The sequence below is a fragment of the Ostrea edulis genome, chromosome 6 (assembly GCF_947568905.1).
Source record: "Ostrea edulis chromosome 6, xbOstEdul1.1, whole genome shotgun sequence".
NCBI classification, from domain to species: domain Eukaryota; kingdom Metazoa; phylum Mollusca; class Bivalvia; order Ostreida; family Ostreidae; genus Ostrea; species Ostrea edulis.
In genome coordinates, this window is record NC_079169.1 from 82,973,930 (window position 1) to 82,986,747 (window position 12,818).

Sequence of the window (12,818 nt, forward strand, 5' to 3'; positions counted from 1 at the left end):
ATTTTCATGAAAACACGCACCATTTTACCCCAAAATTCCAATTGAAATACAAAAGCCAATTTTTAATTATGTTTGCATGAATAATCAAAATTTCATTTCTGTTGCAATTAGTTTGAGGTTTTGCTCACATGAGCTAGATTGACTAGACTATTTGGCCACGAAATACAAGTAAATGAAAAAGTAGGTAAATATAGCTACCTGGAGTAGGTTTAAATACTTACGTAGCTATAAGTAACAACGTAGGTAGAAAGTCTTTGGACTGGACCCATTTATGTAGTCTTTCCAATAGACAAAAGTATAAGTGTATTGTCTTAAACAGAAGGCATGTGTAGGATATTATCTGCAAATACGATAATACTGTGGGCATTTACTGTGGAATCGTCATAATTCGTGGTGGCTCAATTTTCGTGGGTTCCCCTCACCCACGAATTTACAGCCTCAACGAATAAAGACAACTAGTATACAAGAATCTTACAAATATATAAACCCACGAAATTACGTCCCCACAGACCCGTAAAAATTCAACAATCCACGAAAATTGGCCCCCACGAATTTAAATGACTCTACAGTATGTGTAAAGTAACGCCACTCAGTGCCTACAAGCAATACATATTATGTATGTGCATCAAAACAGGTCCTCTCCCTGTGGTCCACCGTTATCCTGATGTAGCCAGTGTATGTATGCAGGGAGTGAAGCACAACCAAGCACCAGGTTCACCGGTCAGGGACCCCACAGAGGTCTAAGCCAATGCCAAGACAATGGACACTTGTGGAGTTTAGGACCATGTTCATTATGAGATACTGTACATAATAAACTATACATCTACATTGTGACTTTCTACTGTTATGTTGACATGGTTGCAGCCAGCTCGTCCATCTGCGACACTCAAAGGGAAAGTGACAATACTATGTCCTCTGTAACTTTTTTGTTTGGGGATGATCAATTTCAAAGTTTATATTTTAGATTTACTAAACATATGGGTGACTTAGTCCTCAAGTTTTATTCATAGCCACTCCAAAAAAGGATTGCATTGGCAAAAGGTTATTTACAACCCTATTGTACAACAGATACCTCAATTTTATGAAATTGTTATTAACGTAAAATGGTTCCTTCTCCTATTCATAGCATACTAATATTTATTCATCTAGTACCTAACAAAAAACACAACTCCTTCGCTTTTTTCCCCTTTATTGGATGCTTATTCATCATCTTCAGACCGTAATCGGGCATTAGGATTAGTTAGCTTGATGGAAAGTTGTTGAGCACGCTCTACAATGTCTTTCCTTTTCTTGCTGGACACGTTGTGGGCAATTTCTGCAGCAAATGTCCTATTCTGCATCAACAGTACCTCAAGTTCCTACAAATAAAGTACAGGTAATCAGTACAATTTTTCCACTGGAAACTAATGAGATACACAAGCAGGAATTTAATAGAAATCATATTTCAGATTTAATTTTTCGTGATATTTTGCATTTAATTCACTTGCATTCATCTCTTTCACATAGAGTGTGATCCGGTTTTCCGGATTACCACACTGTGATTTTCTGATTCCGTATCAGTGTCCTCTGAAACTGATGACATCACAATGCATCAACAGTCTTCACGAAAAACTTTGTGAAGCATAGGCCCTTTGGGCCTCCCAGTATAATGATTTTGCAAGCCCGAACAATATTTTAATGGCCCAAAATATTTTTCTACTTTGACCTCTTGTCATTTGCAAGGTGTTGCATGCTGATTCTACACTATGGTAACATGCATGTTCTACTGTAGGAAAATACACAACTGACATTAAAAGGATTAAATATCTTATTTTATTTTTCAACATATTAATCTCGCAGATGACATCAGCAGCTCATGTTCTACTTTGTTTTGTAAACACTACGTACAAAACATTTTGCTTTCTCCAGAATTAAATCTTAGCAAAGGCCCACCCTCGGTCCAATGGGGCATGGATTTTCATTCTCTTTTCTCCTGGTACGACCATTTTTTTTAAAATTTGGATCTGATGGTTGTGATTGCGAAATACGCTTGTGAGGTTTTGCATTTCAAGGACGAGCCCCCTCCCTACACGGGCACTGGAAGTTAATGTAAATATATAGTATGTGCATGTATTTTTTATATATGCACATACTATATATTTACATTAACTTCCAGTGCCCGTGCTTCCCTATACTTCAGAAAAGGTAGCATGGTTGATCGTTTTTCGATGCGAAAGTCCGAGTCAATTTCACGCTTTATTTGTAATATATACAACACATACAATAAAACATTTACAGGCCCGCCGGACTCCTGGGTTAAATATTTTTAGAAGCCCGATCCCGATTTTACTGGCCTCGGGCAACCGGTTAACGTCGAAGACTGCATCAAAGCAATGTTTATTGTGGAAAATATCGACAGCATCACAAACAATACTGTGTACAGAAGATATAATTTCACTACTATGTCTGTGTTTTTAAACTTTACAGGATGACAGATCTCGACTTGTAGATGTGACATATGCATGTCATTTTTTTGGACGTCACTGGAAGGAACGAAGAAAACGTCAAATTTCAAAATTATGCATTTTAAATGAAACTTGCGTGGTATAATTACGAATCTTTAGAAAATGTGATACTTGCCCAAGTTAAAACAGTATTCTGATTGGACGATTTTGAAATCACCATAACTTTCTTATGTATATGAAGCAATCGATATCAAATTCATACAAGAAGTATATCGTTCAAATGTCTATTGAATAGCACCAATAAAAATGCTGTGTCGTACTTCTGCAAGCGTGTATGCACATGCATTGATTTTGGTCCTCGTAGTTTTGAGTTGCTGTTAATTTCTCTTTTTTCACTGAACTGTTGTGAAAATTCTCTTGTAGTTATATAATTAGACTTGTAATGTATCAGCATAGTCAAATTACTCATCAGCACGTGCATGCACAAAATTCTCAGATGTCTATAACTGATTTGTATTGGCATGAAATGGACTAAACATTAAAATAGTTATAAATTCAGATTGATCGATTGATTGGGGTTATGCTGTTTTGGCAATATTTCAGCCATTTTACGGCGGTATAAATTCAGATGCTTCACAGATTGATATGGTCAAAACCACTTGTACTGAAACAAATGACACCACTTGCTAAATGGGGGAATGGTTGGGGAATAGCTGTAACGGGGACATCAGTACTAGTTTGAATTACATTTATTATCTTTTAAATGTGGATTTAAAAATGCACAAGGGGTATATAATAAATTTATCATTACTACAGTAACTTGATCCGAAGTGTTGGATCACGTCTCATTGACAGGTGCGGATCATCAGATCAAACTTGACGCGAAGCGTCTCGTGTGATCTGATGACCTGCGCCTGTCAACTCCACGTGATCCGACTCTTTGGATCATATGACATGGACTTTGTAATTGTACATGTACCTACCACCCTCCTTTTCCAATATTTTAAAATAATTATCCATCGGCCAAACTGCATTTTTTTTTTTTATTATTTCGAGGCATTTATAACACTAATTAACACAACTAATGCATTTCCGAACTCCATCTAAGCTATTTTAAATTTCAAAAATAATGATGGAATTCAGCTAGACATCAATGTTTTGGAATTTTTAAAATAGGTGCGATGGTGTTAAAACATGTTTGTTGGAATATACTAGTGTTAAAAAATAATTCTAAAAAATGCAGTTTGACCAATGGCTATTTTACTTTAAAATACGCTATGCATCTTAACTTTTTAAAAAGGTGTGTGTGTGTAACGCCATGAACCTGTTGTTTATGTCTCGGTAATCTCGCACTTGCTCTCGAGACTTGTTCATTTTCTTACCAATGACGCACAAGAGTCATTAACGTGTGATAACCCCGACGAGCTGGTAATGAGAAGTATTGACAACCCCTTCGACTGATGATCCTATTGAAATCAATCATCATGACAACACTAGTCTACCCAATTATATATCCTCACCTGATTCGAGTAGGATCTAACTATTAGTACATGGTAACTTCAAAAGGTTTCCATACCTTAACGTTGTGAATGAGGAATTTTTTGAATCCATCTGGCATGACATGTCTTGTTTTCTTGTTAGATCCATAACCAATATTTGGCATTTTATATTGGCCCTTGAATCTTCTACGAACTCTGTTGTCAATACCTTTAGGTTTCCTCCAGTTTGACTATAAAAATTAAAATGATTGGAAATTTCAATGATGAACCTCAATAATTACCCATAAACTCCTTTTGATTCAAAACATTGCATTATTAAGGTAGATCAATCTTCACGTGATGTCAGGTTTTTGCAAAAAAAATCTTGATCAATTTAAACTTTGCACAATATAGAAATACATCTTTCAGAGGAATTGTATTCACTGGATAAAAAAAGTTAATATTTTCCTTTCATAAAATTTGAATGTCAGTTGTCAAGGTACATGGGAGATACAGAGCTCACAATTCGACATAGGTTAAATATACTAGTAAAAGTTTCGACTAAGGCAGATTTTTTTTTTTCAATCAACAAGTTAATTCTGAACACAATCAAAGTTTCTGGTGTTTTAATAGCACATTTCAATTGTTTTTGAACATGCTACTTCTATTAAGCAATCTGTATGTAAACAAATACATGGCACGAGCTTTGTTTACCTAACACAGAAATGTGAGTTCTGCATCTCATCTGCAACTTAACAACTGACACTCAAATTTTGTTTGACTATTAAAAATACCTTAAACAAGCATTCTAAACCTTAACAAGAGGCCCAGGGGCCTTATAGGTCACCTGAGTATCATGTAACAACCTTCCAATGTTTGAATTAGGTTTGTGTTTAAATATAAAAATTTTACTTTTGGATGGAAGAAACATTGAATAGCGCCATAAATTTCAGTTTTGAAAGAAGCATCCTTGATCATCATTATCATACTATTAGTTTGTCTACTTAATACCCAGCAGCAGAGGAGAAGATTTTCAAAGAAATAAAATGCATTTTCACTATATGATCAATAGGGCCCCACCCTAATACCAGAACCCCTGACCCAGGGGCCATGAATTTCACAATTTTGAAAGAGGCATCCTTGCTCATCATAACCATGCTATTGGTTTGTCTACTTAATACCCAAGGACAAAGAAGAAGATTTTCAAAGAAATAATGCATTTTCACTATATGACTTATAGAGCCCCACCCTAGCACCAGAACCCCTGATCCAGGGGCCATGAATTTCACAATTTTTAACAAGAGGTACTGTGAGCAATGCTCACTAAGAATACCCCCCGCTTACCCCAATCTCCCAAAGGGTGTTGGTAATAGGTATAAACTACCTCTTTTCTGAGTGTTGCTACTTTGATGTCCAGTGCACATGACCTTTGACCTTTTGACCCCAAAATCGATAGGGAACATCTTCATCCCATGGGTAGTCCATATGTATGATATGGTGACTGTAGGTGGAAAGGATAACGCTTTAGAGCCCGGAAACCATATTGCTACTTCAATGTCCAGTGTGCGTGACCTTTGGACCCCAAAATCGATAGGGATCATCTTCATCCCATGGGTAGTCCATGTATATGATATGGTGACTGTAGGTGGAAAGGATAACACTTTAGAGCCCGGAAACCATATTGCTACTTCAATGTCCAGTGCGCTTGACCTTTGACCTCAAAATTGATAGGGAACATCTTCATCCCATGGGTAGTCCATATGTATGATATGGTGACTGTAGGTGGAAAGGATAACACTTTAGAGCCCGGAAACCATATTGCTACTTCGATGTCCAGTGTGCTTGACCTTTGGACCCCAAAATCGATAGGGAACATCTTCATCCCATGGGTAGTCCATATATATGATATGGTGACGGTAGGTGGAAAGGATAATGCTTTAGAGCCCGGAAACCATTGCGTCTACAGACGGACGGACAACCCGATTCCAGTATACCCCCCCCCCAAACAAGCTTGTTTGGGGGGGGGGGGGGGGGGGTGTGTGTGTATAAAGAGGCATCCTTGCTCATCATTACCATGCTATTAGTTTGTCTACTTAATACCCAGAGACAGAGAAGATTTTCAAAGAATTTCTACATTTTCACTATATGACCAATAGAGCCCCACCCTAACACAAGAACCCCTGCCCCAGGGGCCATGAATTTCACAATTTTGGTAGAGGGCTCAATGCTCATTATAATTATGCCCACAGTTTGGCTTCTTGATGTTCAGGAGTAAAGAAGAAGATTTTTTAAAATTACACTCATTTTGATGGTTTTTGCCCCACCCCTCAGGCCCCAGGGGGGCATGGACCATGAATTTCACAATTTTTTTCCCCTCCACCCACAGATGCTATATGCCAAAATTGGTTGAAATTGGTTCAGGGGTTTCAGAGAAGAAGCCGAAAATGTTCAAATGTTAACGCACGACGACGACAAAAACAGATAGCAATAGGTCACCTGAATGAATTCAGGTGACCTAAAAAGAAGCCCATGGGCCACATCGCTCACCTTGGCCCATACCTGAAGACTTTCCATATATATCTGCATGTAAAACCTTAGTCCCTATTGTGGAGGCCATGATTTGAACAAACTTGAATCTGCACTATGTCAGGAAGCTTTATGTAAATCTCAGCTCTTCTGGCCCAGTGCTTCTTCAGAAGATTTCCCCCGATTTATTCCCATGTAAAACACCGATTCCTCAATGCAGTGTTCGAAATTAACCATAGACCAAGTCTATGTCAAATGACACTGGTCTTTGCCAATTGTAATTGAAATAGACCAAATTGTCTATGCCAATTTTCTAGATTTAAAGCAATAAAGTTATTCCAAAGGACCCTGCATGGTCAGTCGACGTCCGATAAGTGTTATGAGGATATTGTTATGGAAATGGGAAAAAAATATGCTTTCTAAGTACGTTAGAAGTAAATGAAAATGTTAAGAGTTTGAGCTATTTTTTCAATGTTGTGGTCTATGCCAATTCAATGAGGTCTATGCCATTTTGTTTTAAACCAATTTTAATTTTTGAACACTTGTTAATGTCGCCCCATCCCACCCCTGGGGGCCATGATTTTTTACAAACTTGAATCTGCACTATGTCAGGTAGCTTTCAAGTAAATCTCAGCTCTTCTGGTACAGTGCTTCTTGAGAAGATTTGGAAAGATTTTTACAAAATTGAATCTGCACTATGTCAGGAAGCTTTCATGTAAATGTACACTTTTCTGGCCCAGTGATTTTTTCATGATTTTCCCTATATATTTGTAATATATGTAAAATTTTGACCCCCTACTGTGGCCCCATCTTACCCCTGGACCATGATGTTTACAAATGTGAATCTGCATTATGTCAGGAGGCTTTCGTGTAAATGTAAACTTCTTTGGCCCAATGGTTTTTGAGAAAAATTTAAAAAGATTTTTTTTGTATTTATTAGTTATGTAAAACTTTCATCCCCTAGTGTGGCCCCATCCAAGCACTAGGGGTCATGAGTTTAACTTGAATCTGCACTATGTCAGGAAGCTTTCATGTAAATCTCAGCTTTTCTGGCTCAGTGGTTCTTGAGAAGATTTTTTCAAGATTTTCCCTATATGTAAAATTTTGATCCCCTATTGTCGTCACCCCATCCAACCCCCGGGGGCCATGATTTTATCAAACTTGAATCTGCACTATGTAAGGAAGCTTACATGTAAATTTCAGCTCTTCTGGTCTAGTGGTTCTTGAGAAGAAGATTTTCAAATGACCCCAACCTATTTTTGCATTTTTGTGATTATCTCCCCTTTGAAGAGGGCATGGCCCTTCATTTGGACAAACTTTAAAGTCCTTCACCTAAGGATGCTTTTTGGTTGTAATTGGCCCAGTGGTTCTGGAGAAGAAGTCGAAAATGTCAAAAGTTTACATACAGACGACAGGCGATCAGAAAAGCTCACTTGAGCTTTTAGCTCAGGTGAGCTAATAAGTTTTGATAATTGTTGAAAATAAAATATGCCTGTTCATTTCATCGATCTGTGATTTTAGTCTTGAATCAGCCTTGTGGAAAATTCCCCTACCAGCACCTCCATTAATTAATGACTACTCAATAGTTGAGAAAATGTACATTTGATGTTTTGACCTTGAACTGTGACCCGATACATTGGTACCAAGTCACTATATACTTTAATCTGCAGGTTACAGAAAATGGCTGCGGATAGTTTTAAGAAAGAAGCAGTAGGGGAAGAATAGTAACCGAGCAAAAACGACAAGTCTCAAAACTTCTTTTGGGAAACTTATAAATTACCTACCTTAACTCTGAGGTACCGATCAGACTGATGTCTGATAAACTTTTTTGTCCTCTTCTTGACACATGTCCGTTTTGTAAGGGGACGGATAGCCATTTTTGACTACCTAAAATTGAAAGATACATTTAAATGAGAATCAAAATAAAAGATAAAGTACTCGCTGAAATTGACAGTGCCAGTGAAATAAACACTCCAATTTGCTCAGGACAAATGGTTTCAATAAATGCGCATCTCAATAGATGCATTAAATTTTAAAATGAATAGCGTTTTCATTTTCACCAGCAATTCGTATGAAATCTGAGCTTCAAAATGTACTAGACAGCAGACATCCAAGTGACAAAAATTGTAAATCGTAATCTTACTAATCGTCGAGCACTCCATTAACCTATGAAACGTAATAATATTTGACAAAACTTGCCCTTTACTGTTTTATGATGCCATAAAAAGATATAGAATTTTTACATATTTAAATCAGAAAGTGAAGTGACGCATGCGCTGAAGACATTGTTTATCATGGAGGTGAATTTGATAGTGAAAGGATGTAGTGTTTGAAATGACGACGATTATCGTTGCTTTAGTGTGAAATTGAATGGTTTCAATAGTATTTCCTTGCGGCAAAATCATTCATGAATAGATTTATGCAAGTTTTCGAACGATTCACATAAAATGTAAGCTGAAATAAATTCAAACCGAAGCGCGACTGATTTCCCACATACATTATGAAGGCTTGGACAGAAACGAGGGGGATAGGAAAGATCGAATATTATGAATAACCCTCTCTTTTCCACAGAAACTACCATTACATCAGCATTACCTTCGACAAAACTCTGAAGACATTGGCTAATTATTCTTATGCAATGTTACAACCAGTAAACTTCCTGATAATTACATCTTATTTCAATGATTTTTCGACAAAATGTTTACGTTTAATGATCTATTATCGTACCGGTATCTCAAGCGGAATATTACACGATTATTTTACTTCTAAAACTCATGCCTAAATATTACGCCTGCAAATGTTTTGCAGGACCATCTGTACTCCTAAAAGATGAAATGGTTGCATGTGTGTGCCATTCTTATGATACAATATTACAATAACAATGTTAAGGTGTGACTTCGACATTAATATAAAGGATTATTCTTGATTTTCATAAACGTAAATAAAAGTAAGAACCTTCTAAACAAGAATCAACCGGAAAAAGGAAGTAGGGAAGGTATGGCTATATACCCTTACAATCAGAAGATTGAAGTGGATTCTGAAAATACTTTTGTGTGCTCTGTTTGTTACACATTGTAAAGCAACTGTAAAAAAAATAATTATGTATTTTAAAGTAATTTTTCATGACGATCATTATTACTACATCAACATCTGAATATGGGTTTTTAAAGCAAGTAACATAAAATTTCAACTCATAATTAGGAGAAACAAATTAGAATACCTGGAAGTATCATTTCTTATAAGTAATACTTATTATATGTAAAGTAAAGTGTAAAAAGCATTTTTCAAGAGAAGGGTGGAGTGATAGGTTTACATCATTTTCATTTATTAGACTTACCAATTTGACTTCTGCGCATCTGCTTTACGCATCTGGAGCTGTAGACTGTTTTTGCTGGTACAATCTTAGGGGCTTAAAATTTATTCGTAATTATGTGAAGATGTAATTGATGATGCATTTTATGCAAGGAGAATTCTTGCTTGTTGAACACCATTGAACTTGTTTATCGTTGCTTATATTTAAAGACGACCGCATAACCACAGTACAAGCTTTCAAAACAATGACTTTTATGTCTGTTTTCATTTTCTGTCAGCCAAGATGAAAGTGTGTCAAGCCTCGCTTTCGTAATCAATGGATGATTTCATGAGAAAAGATCATGTGTGTAGTTCTTACGGAAATAGTTGTTCTGTTTGGAAATCCATTTGAGAATTGTTCTCTGTTTAGCGGAACTGATTTTATATTTTTACTTTCTTAACAGACTGGTTGAACAGTGCTTGGTTTTCCTCAACGCCGAAAAGACTAGAACCCCCCTCATCTCGTTGAAGTTAATGTTGGTTGATATAGGGAAGGCAAATCACTTTAAAACACTACAATTTTGAAAATATTCAATTCCTGTGTGTTTTGGAATATCCTATTATCCACGAACATTTTGTATTGCAGAGTAATTTGATTTTCATTGTCACTTCACAATTTTACGAAAACATTGAAATTGACTGGTTATAGTTGAGCAAGAAGGAAAACAAGTGATATACACCAAAAGAAAATCAAGTTGACTTCTAAACCCAGTGTACTGAACATTTCCTTCCATTTGAATGTCAAGTTACAGGAGACTAAAATGATTCTTTACACACTGGCACAATGGATAGGGAAACACAAACTGTTTAAGTGTAGATGTACATTTCTTCAAATTTTGAAGGCAAAGTATGTTGCGTAGACCAAAACAAGGAAATTCAACAGCTGCTGCAAGAATGGCTAACCATGATTTAATGGACAATCCTGCATACCTGGGAGCTGGCGGTGCTTCTAATGTTGAGTCTGAGGAATATTTGTCAGGAAATATGCTAGAGACTTGTATTGATGACACAGTGTCTTTAAGTGACCCAAAAGAAGGAAGCAAACCTGTGAGTTGTTTTGTTCACTCTTTTAAAACTCTGCACTTGCAATTAATTAGTATTTGAATTAGTAAATGTGACTGTATTATTTTAATGACATTTATCAGTGGGCGCACTTGATTTGTCTACACCATTGTACACCTGTGTAGTTAACATACACCTTATTTTAAATCAAGTGCAATTTGGATTAGTGTAGTATATAATGGATGTTGAACTGCAACAGTAGCTTTGATCCTGTTTGGAGATAACCTCTTAGGCTTTTTAAAAAAAAAAAAATTATCAACGATTTTAATGCAAATAAAGTATATATATATATATATATATAAAAAATAATAATTACCTGTACGTATCCACCATTGTCTAGAATTTTAGAGGGTTTTTTTTTTTTACAGAATTTTTATGTGTTGATGTGCATTTAATTTATAATTTTCGAAATACATCGAATTCTGACTCGTAGTTAATATTGCGAAATGATTTCACAGTGTTTTTTTATGGGTGGGACGATACTCTTTTTGGTCGATCTGACACATATCACAATACTTGACACACGATACAATACATGTCGTGATACTTTGCATATCAATAAAAACTGAAAATAAAAGGTTTCAAATTTATTCAGTTCAAATCAAAACAGAAAAAATATCACTCGGTTCAGCTAGTTACTTGATTAGAATAAAATAGATATCACAATCGCAGGGTTCGAAATTAACTTTTACAAACACTAGTCCGTACGGCTAGTCACTATTGATGTTCACTAGTCCGCAAAGCATTTCACTAGTCCGTCCAGTATATCATATTAAATGATCTTCATTTTATTCAATATTTTATTAATGAAACCAAACACATCACAGTTGCAAGCAATTCAGTTTCTGACACCTGCAGAAGGAAAAGACCACCATACTTTATTTTGCATTCAACATCAACAGAAGCATACAGTAACCTCCGAGTTAATCCTTTTATAAACATCCACAAGTGCGTTCGAGATTGACGTTCCTGTTGTTTTCGTGCTCAGTTCTTAGAGTCACGGGAGTTTGAAATTTTGTCAATAAACTTGAATAAAGTCAATAAAATTCACTCGATTGACCAAGCCATGAGCTATAATGTTACAAACTCCTATGTTAGAGTCGCGAATTACAAGAACATGTGCTTGTTCTTAGATCACACTATTTGCAGTTCTTGCACCTTGAACCCATACTCGGAGTTTGGAATCGGCAAGAATTTGTGCTCGTTCGAAGAACTGCGGTTTCGAACGCACTCCATGTGTCAGGATGTCATAATCACACAAACACTTAACCATGCAGGTAATCGACCATAAGTTCAAACATCTAAGAGACTCAGACAAATCTTGCTAAAATCTTAACCAATTCAAGATTGATTTCCGGATTTTCACTAGTCCGTACGGACTAGTGCTATAGAGAGTTTACTAGTCCGACACGTTTTTTACTAGTCTCGGACTTAGGACATGAGGTAATTTCAAACCCTGCAATGCTCCAAACATCTTGCAAATAACATGTCTTATCAATGTTTATTGAACCGTTTTCCCTTTCGTAAAATGGCAAGCCAAACCTTTCACTTACTCCTGACTTGCTTCCAGTCGTTCCGCCATTTTTTTTTTTCTACTTTCATTTTCTGTTAGACTGTTTAAAAATACCCGACTTGTGACTTTCGGATATTTTTTGTAAACACTATGTTGGGTATCGCCATTTAATAGAATGTGGTATCGATTTGTATATTGCCAAGATGAGTATCACAATCTGGGCTCGATTTTAGCGAAAAATACTTACAAAATGCGAGTAAATTTGAAAAATAGCGAGTAAAAATAGTGGACACTCGAAAATCTTAGCGAGTGATGATTTACAAACCATGAGCATATTGTAGGGCTTCACGATTCCAAAAAATTTGGGTCGGTCCAGAATTTTTTAAGTCGGGTCTATATATTTAAAATTTTAATATACAAGTTAAAATCAAAAACCCTTATTCA

General features: G+C 36.2%; 2 protein-coding genes across 5 annotated transcripts in view; one reads left to right on the top strand and one right to left on the bottom strand.

Moving 5' to 3' along the window:
- Positions 1-1,172: 1,172 nt before the first annotated feature.
- LOC125646726 (60S ribosomal protein L32-like) lies at positions 1,173-9,463 on the bottom strand. Its single transcript, XM_048873239.2, has 4 exons — positions 9,404-9,463; positions 8,233-8,335; positions 4,021-4,173; positions 1,173-1,358 (listed from the first exon to the last, which is right to left on the bottom strand). Exons 2-4 carry the CDS (start codon positions 8,323-8,325, stop codon positions 1,200-1,202), a joined length of 405 nt encoding a protein of 134 aa, XP_048729196.1. The 5' UTR covers positions 8,326-8,335; positions 9,404-9,463; the 3' UTR covers positions 1,173-1,199.
- Positions 9,464-9,798: 335 nt separating this feature from the next.
- LOC125645588 (leucine-rich repeat protein SHOC-2-like) overlaps positions 9,799-12,818 on the top strand; it is a 42,030-nt gene continuing 39,010 nt past the window's right edge. For 2 of the 4 annotated variants that reach the window (XM_056141008.1, XM_048871180.2), the window contains exons 1-2: positions 9,801-10,103; positions 10,204-10,846. In XM_056141008.1, the coding sequence (XP_055996983.1) occupies positions 10,649-10,846 (198 nt within the window). In that variant the 5' untranslated portion in view covers positions 9,801-10,103; positions 10,204-10,648. Of the gene's footprint in view, positions 10,847-12,818 lie in introns of all 4 variants that reach the window. The other 2 variants (XM_056141009.1, XM_056141010.1) reach the window with 2 other exon arrangements.

What these genes read in the sequence shown, in the direction of transcription:
- LOC125646726 (XM_048873239.2), bottom strand. Translation starts at nt 8,325, where the DNA reads ATGGCTATCCGTCCCCTTACAAAACGGACATGTGTCAAGAAGAGGACA. An exon ending in ATCGGTACCTCAGAGTTAAG is followed by an intron (nt 4,174 to 8,232) that starts GTAGGTAATTTA and finishes TAATTTTTATAG; the next exon opens with TCAAACTGGAGGAAACCTAA. An exon ending in TCCTCATTCACAACGTTAAG is followed by an intron (nt 1,359 to 4,020) that starts GTATGGAAACCT and finishes CTTTATTTGTAG; the next exon opens with GAACTTGAGGTACTGTTGAT.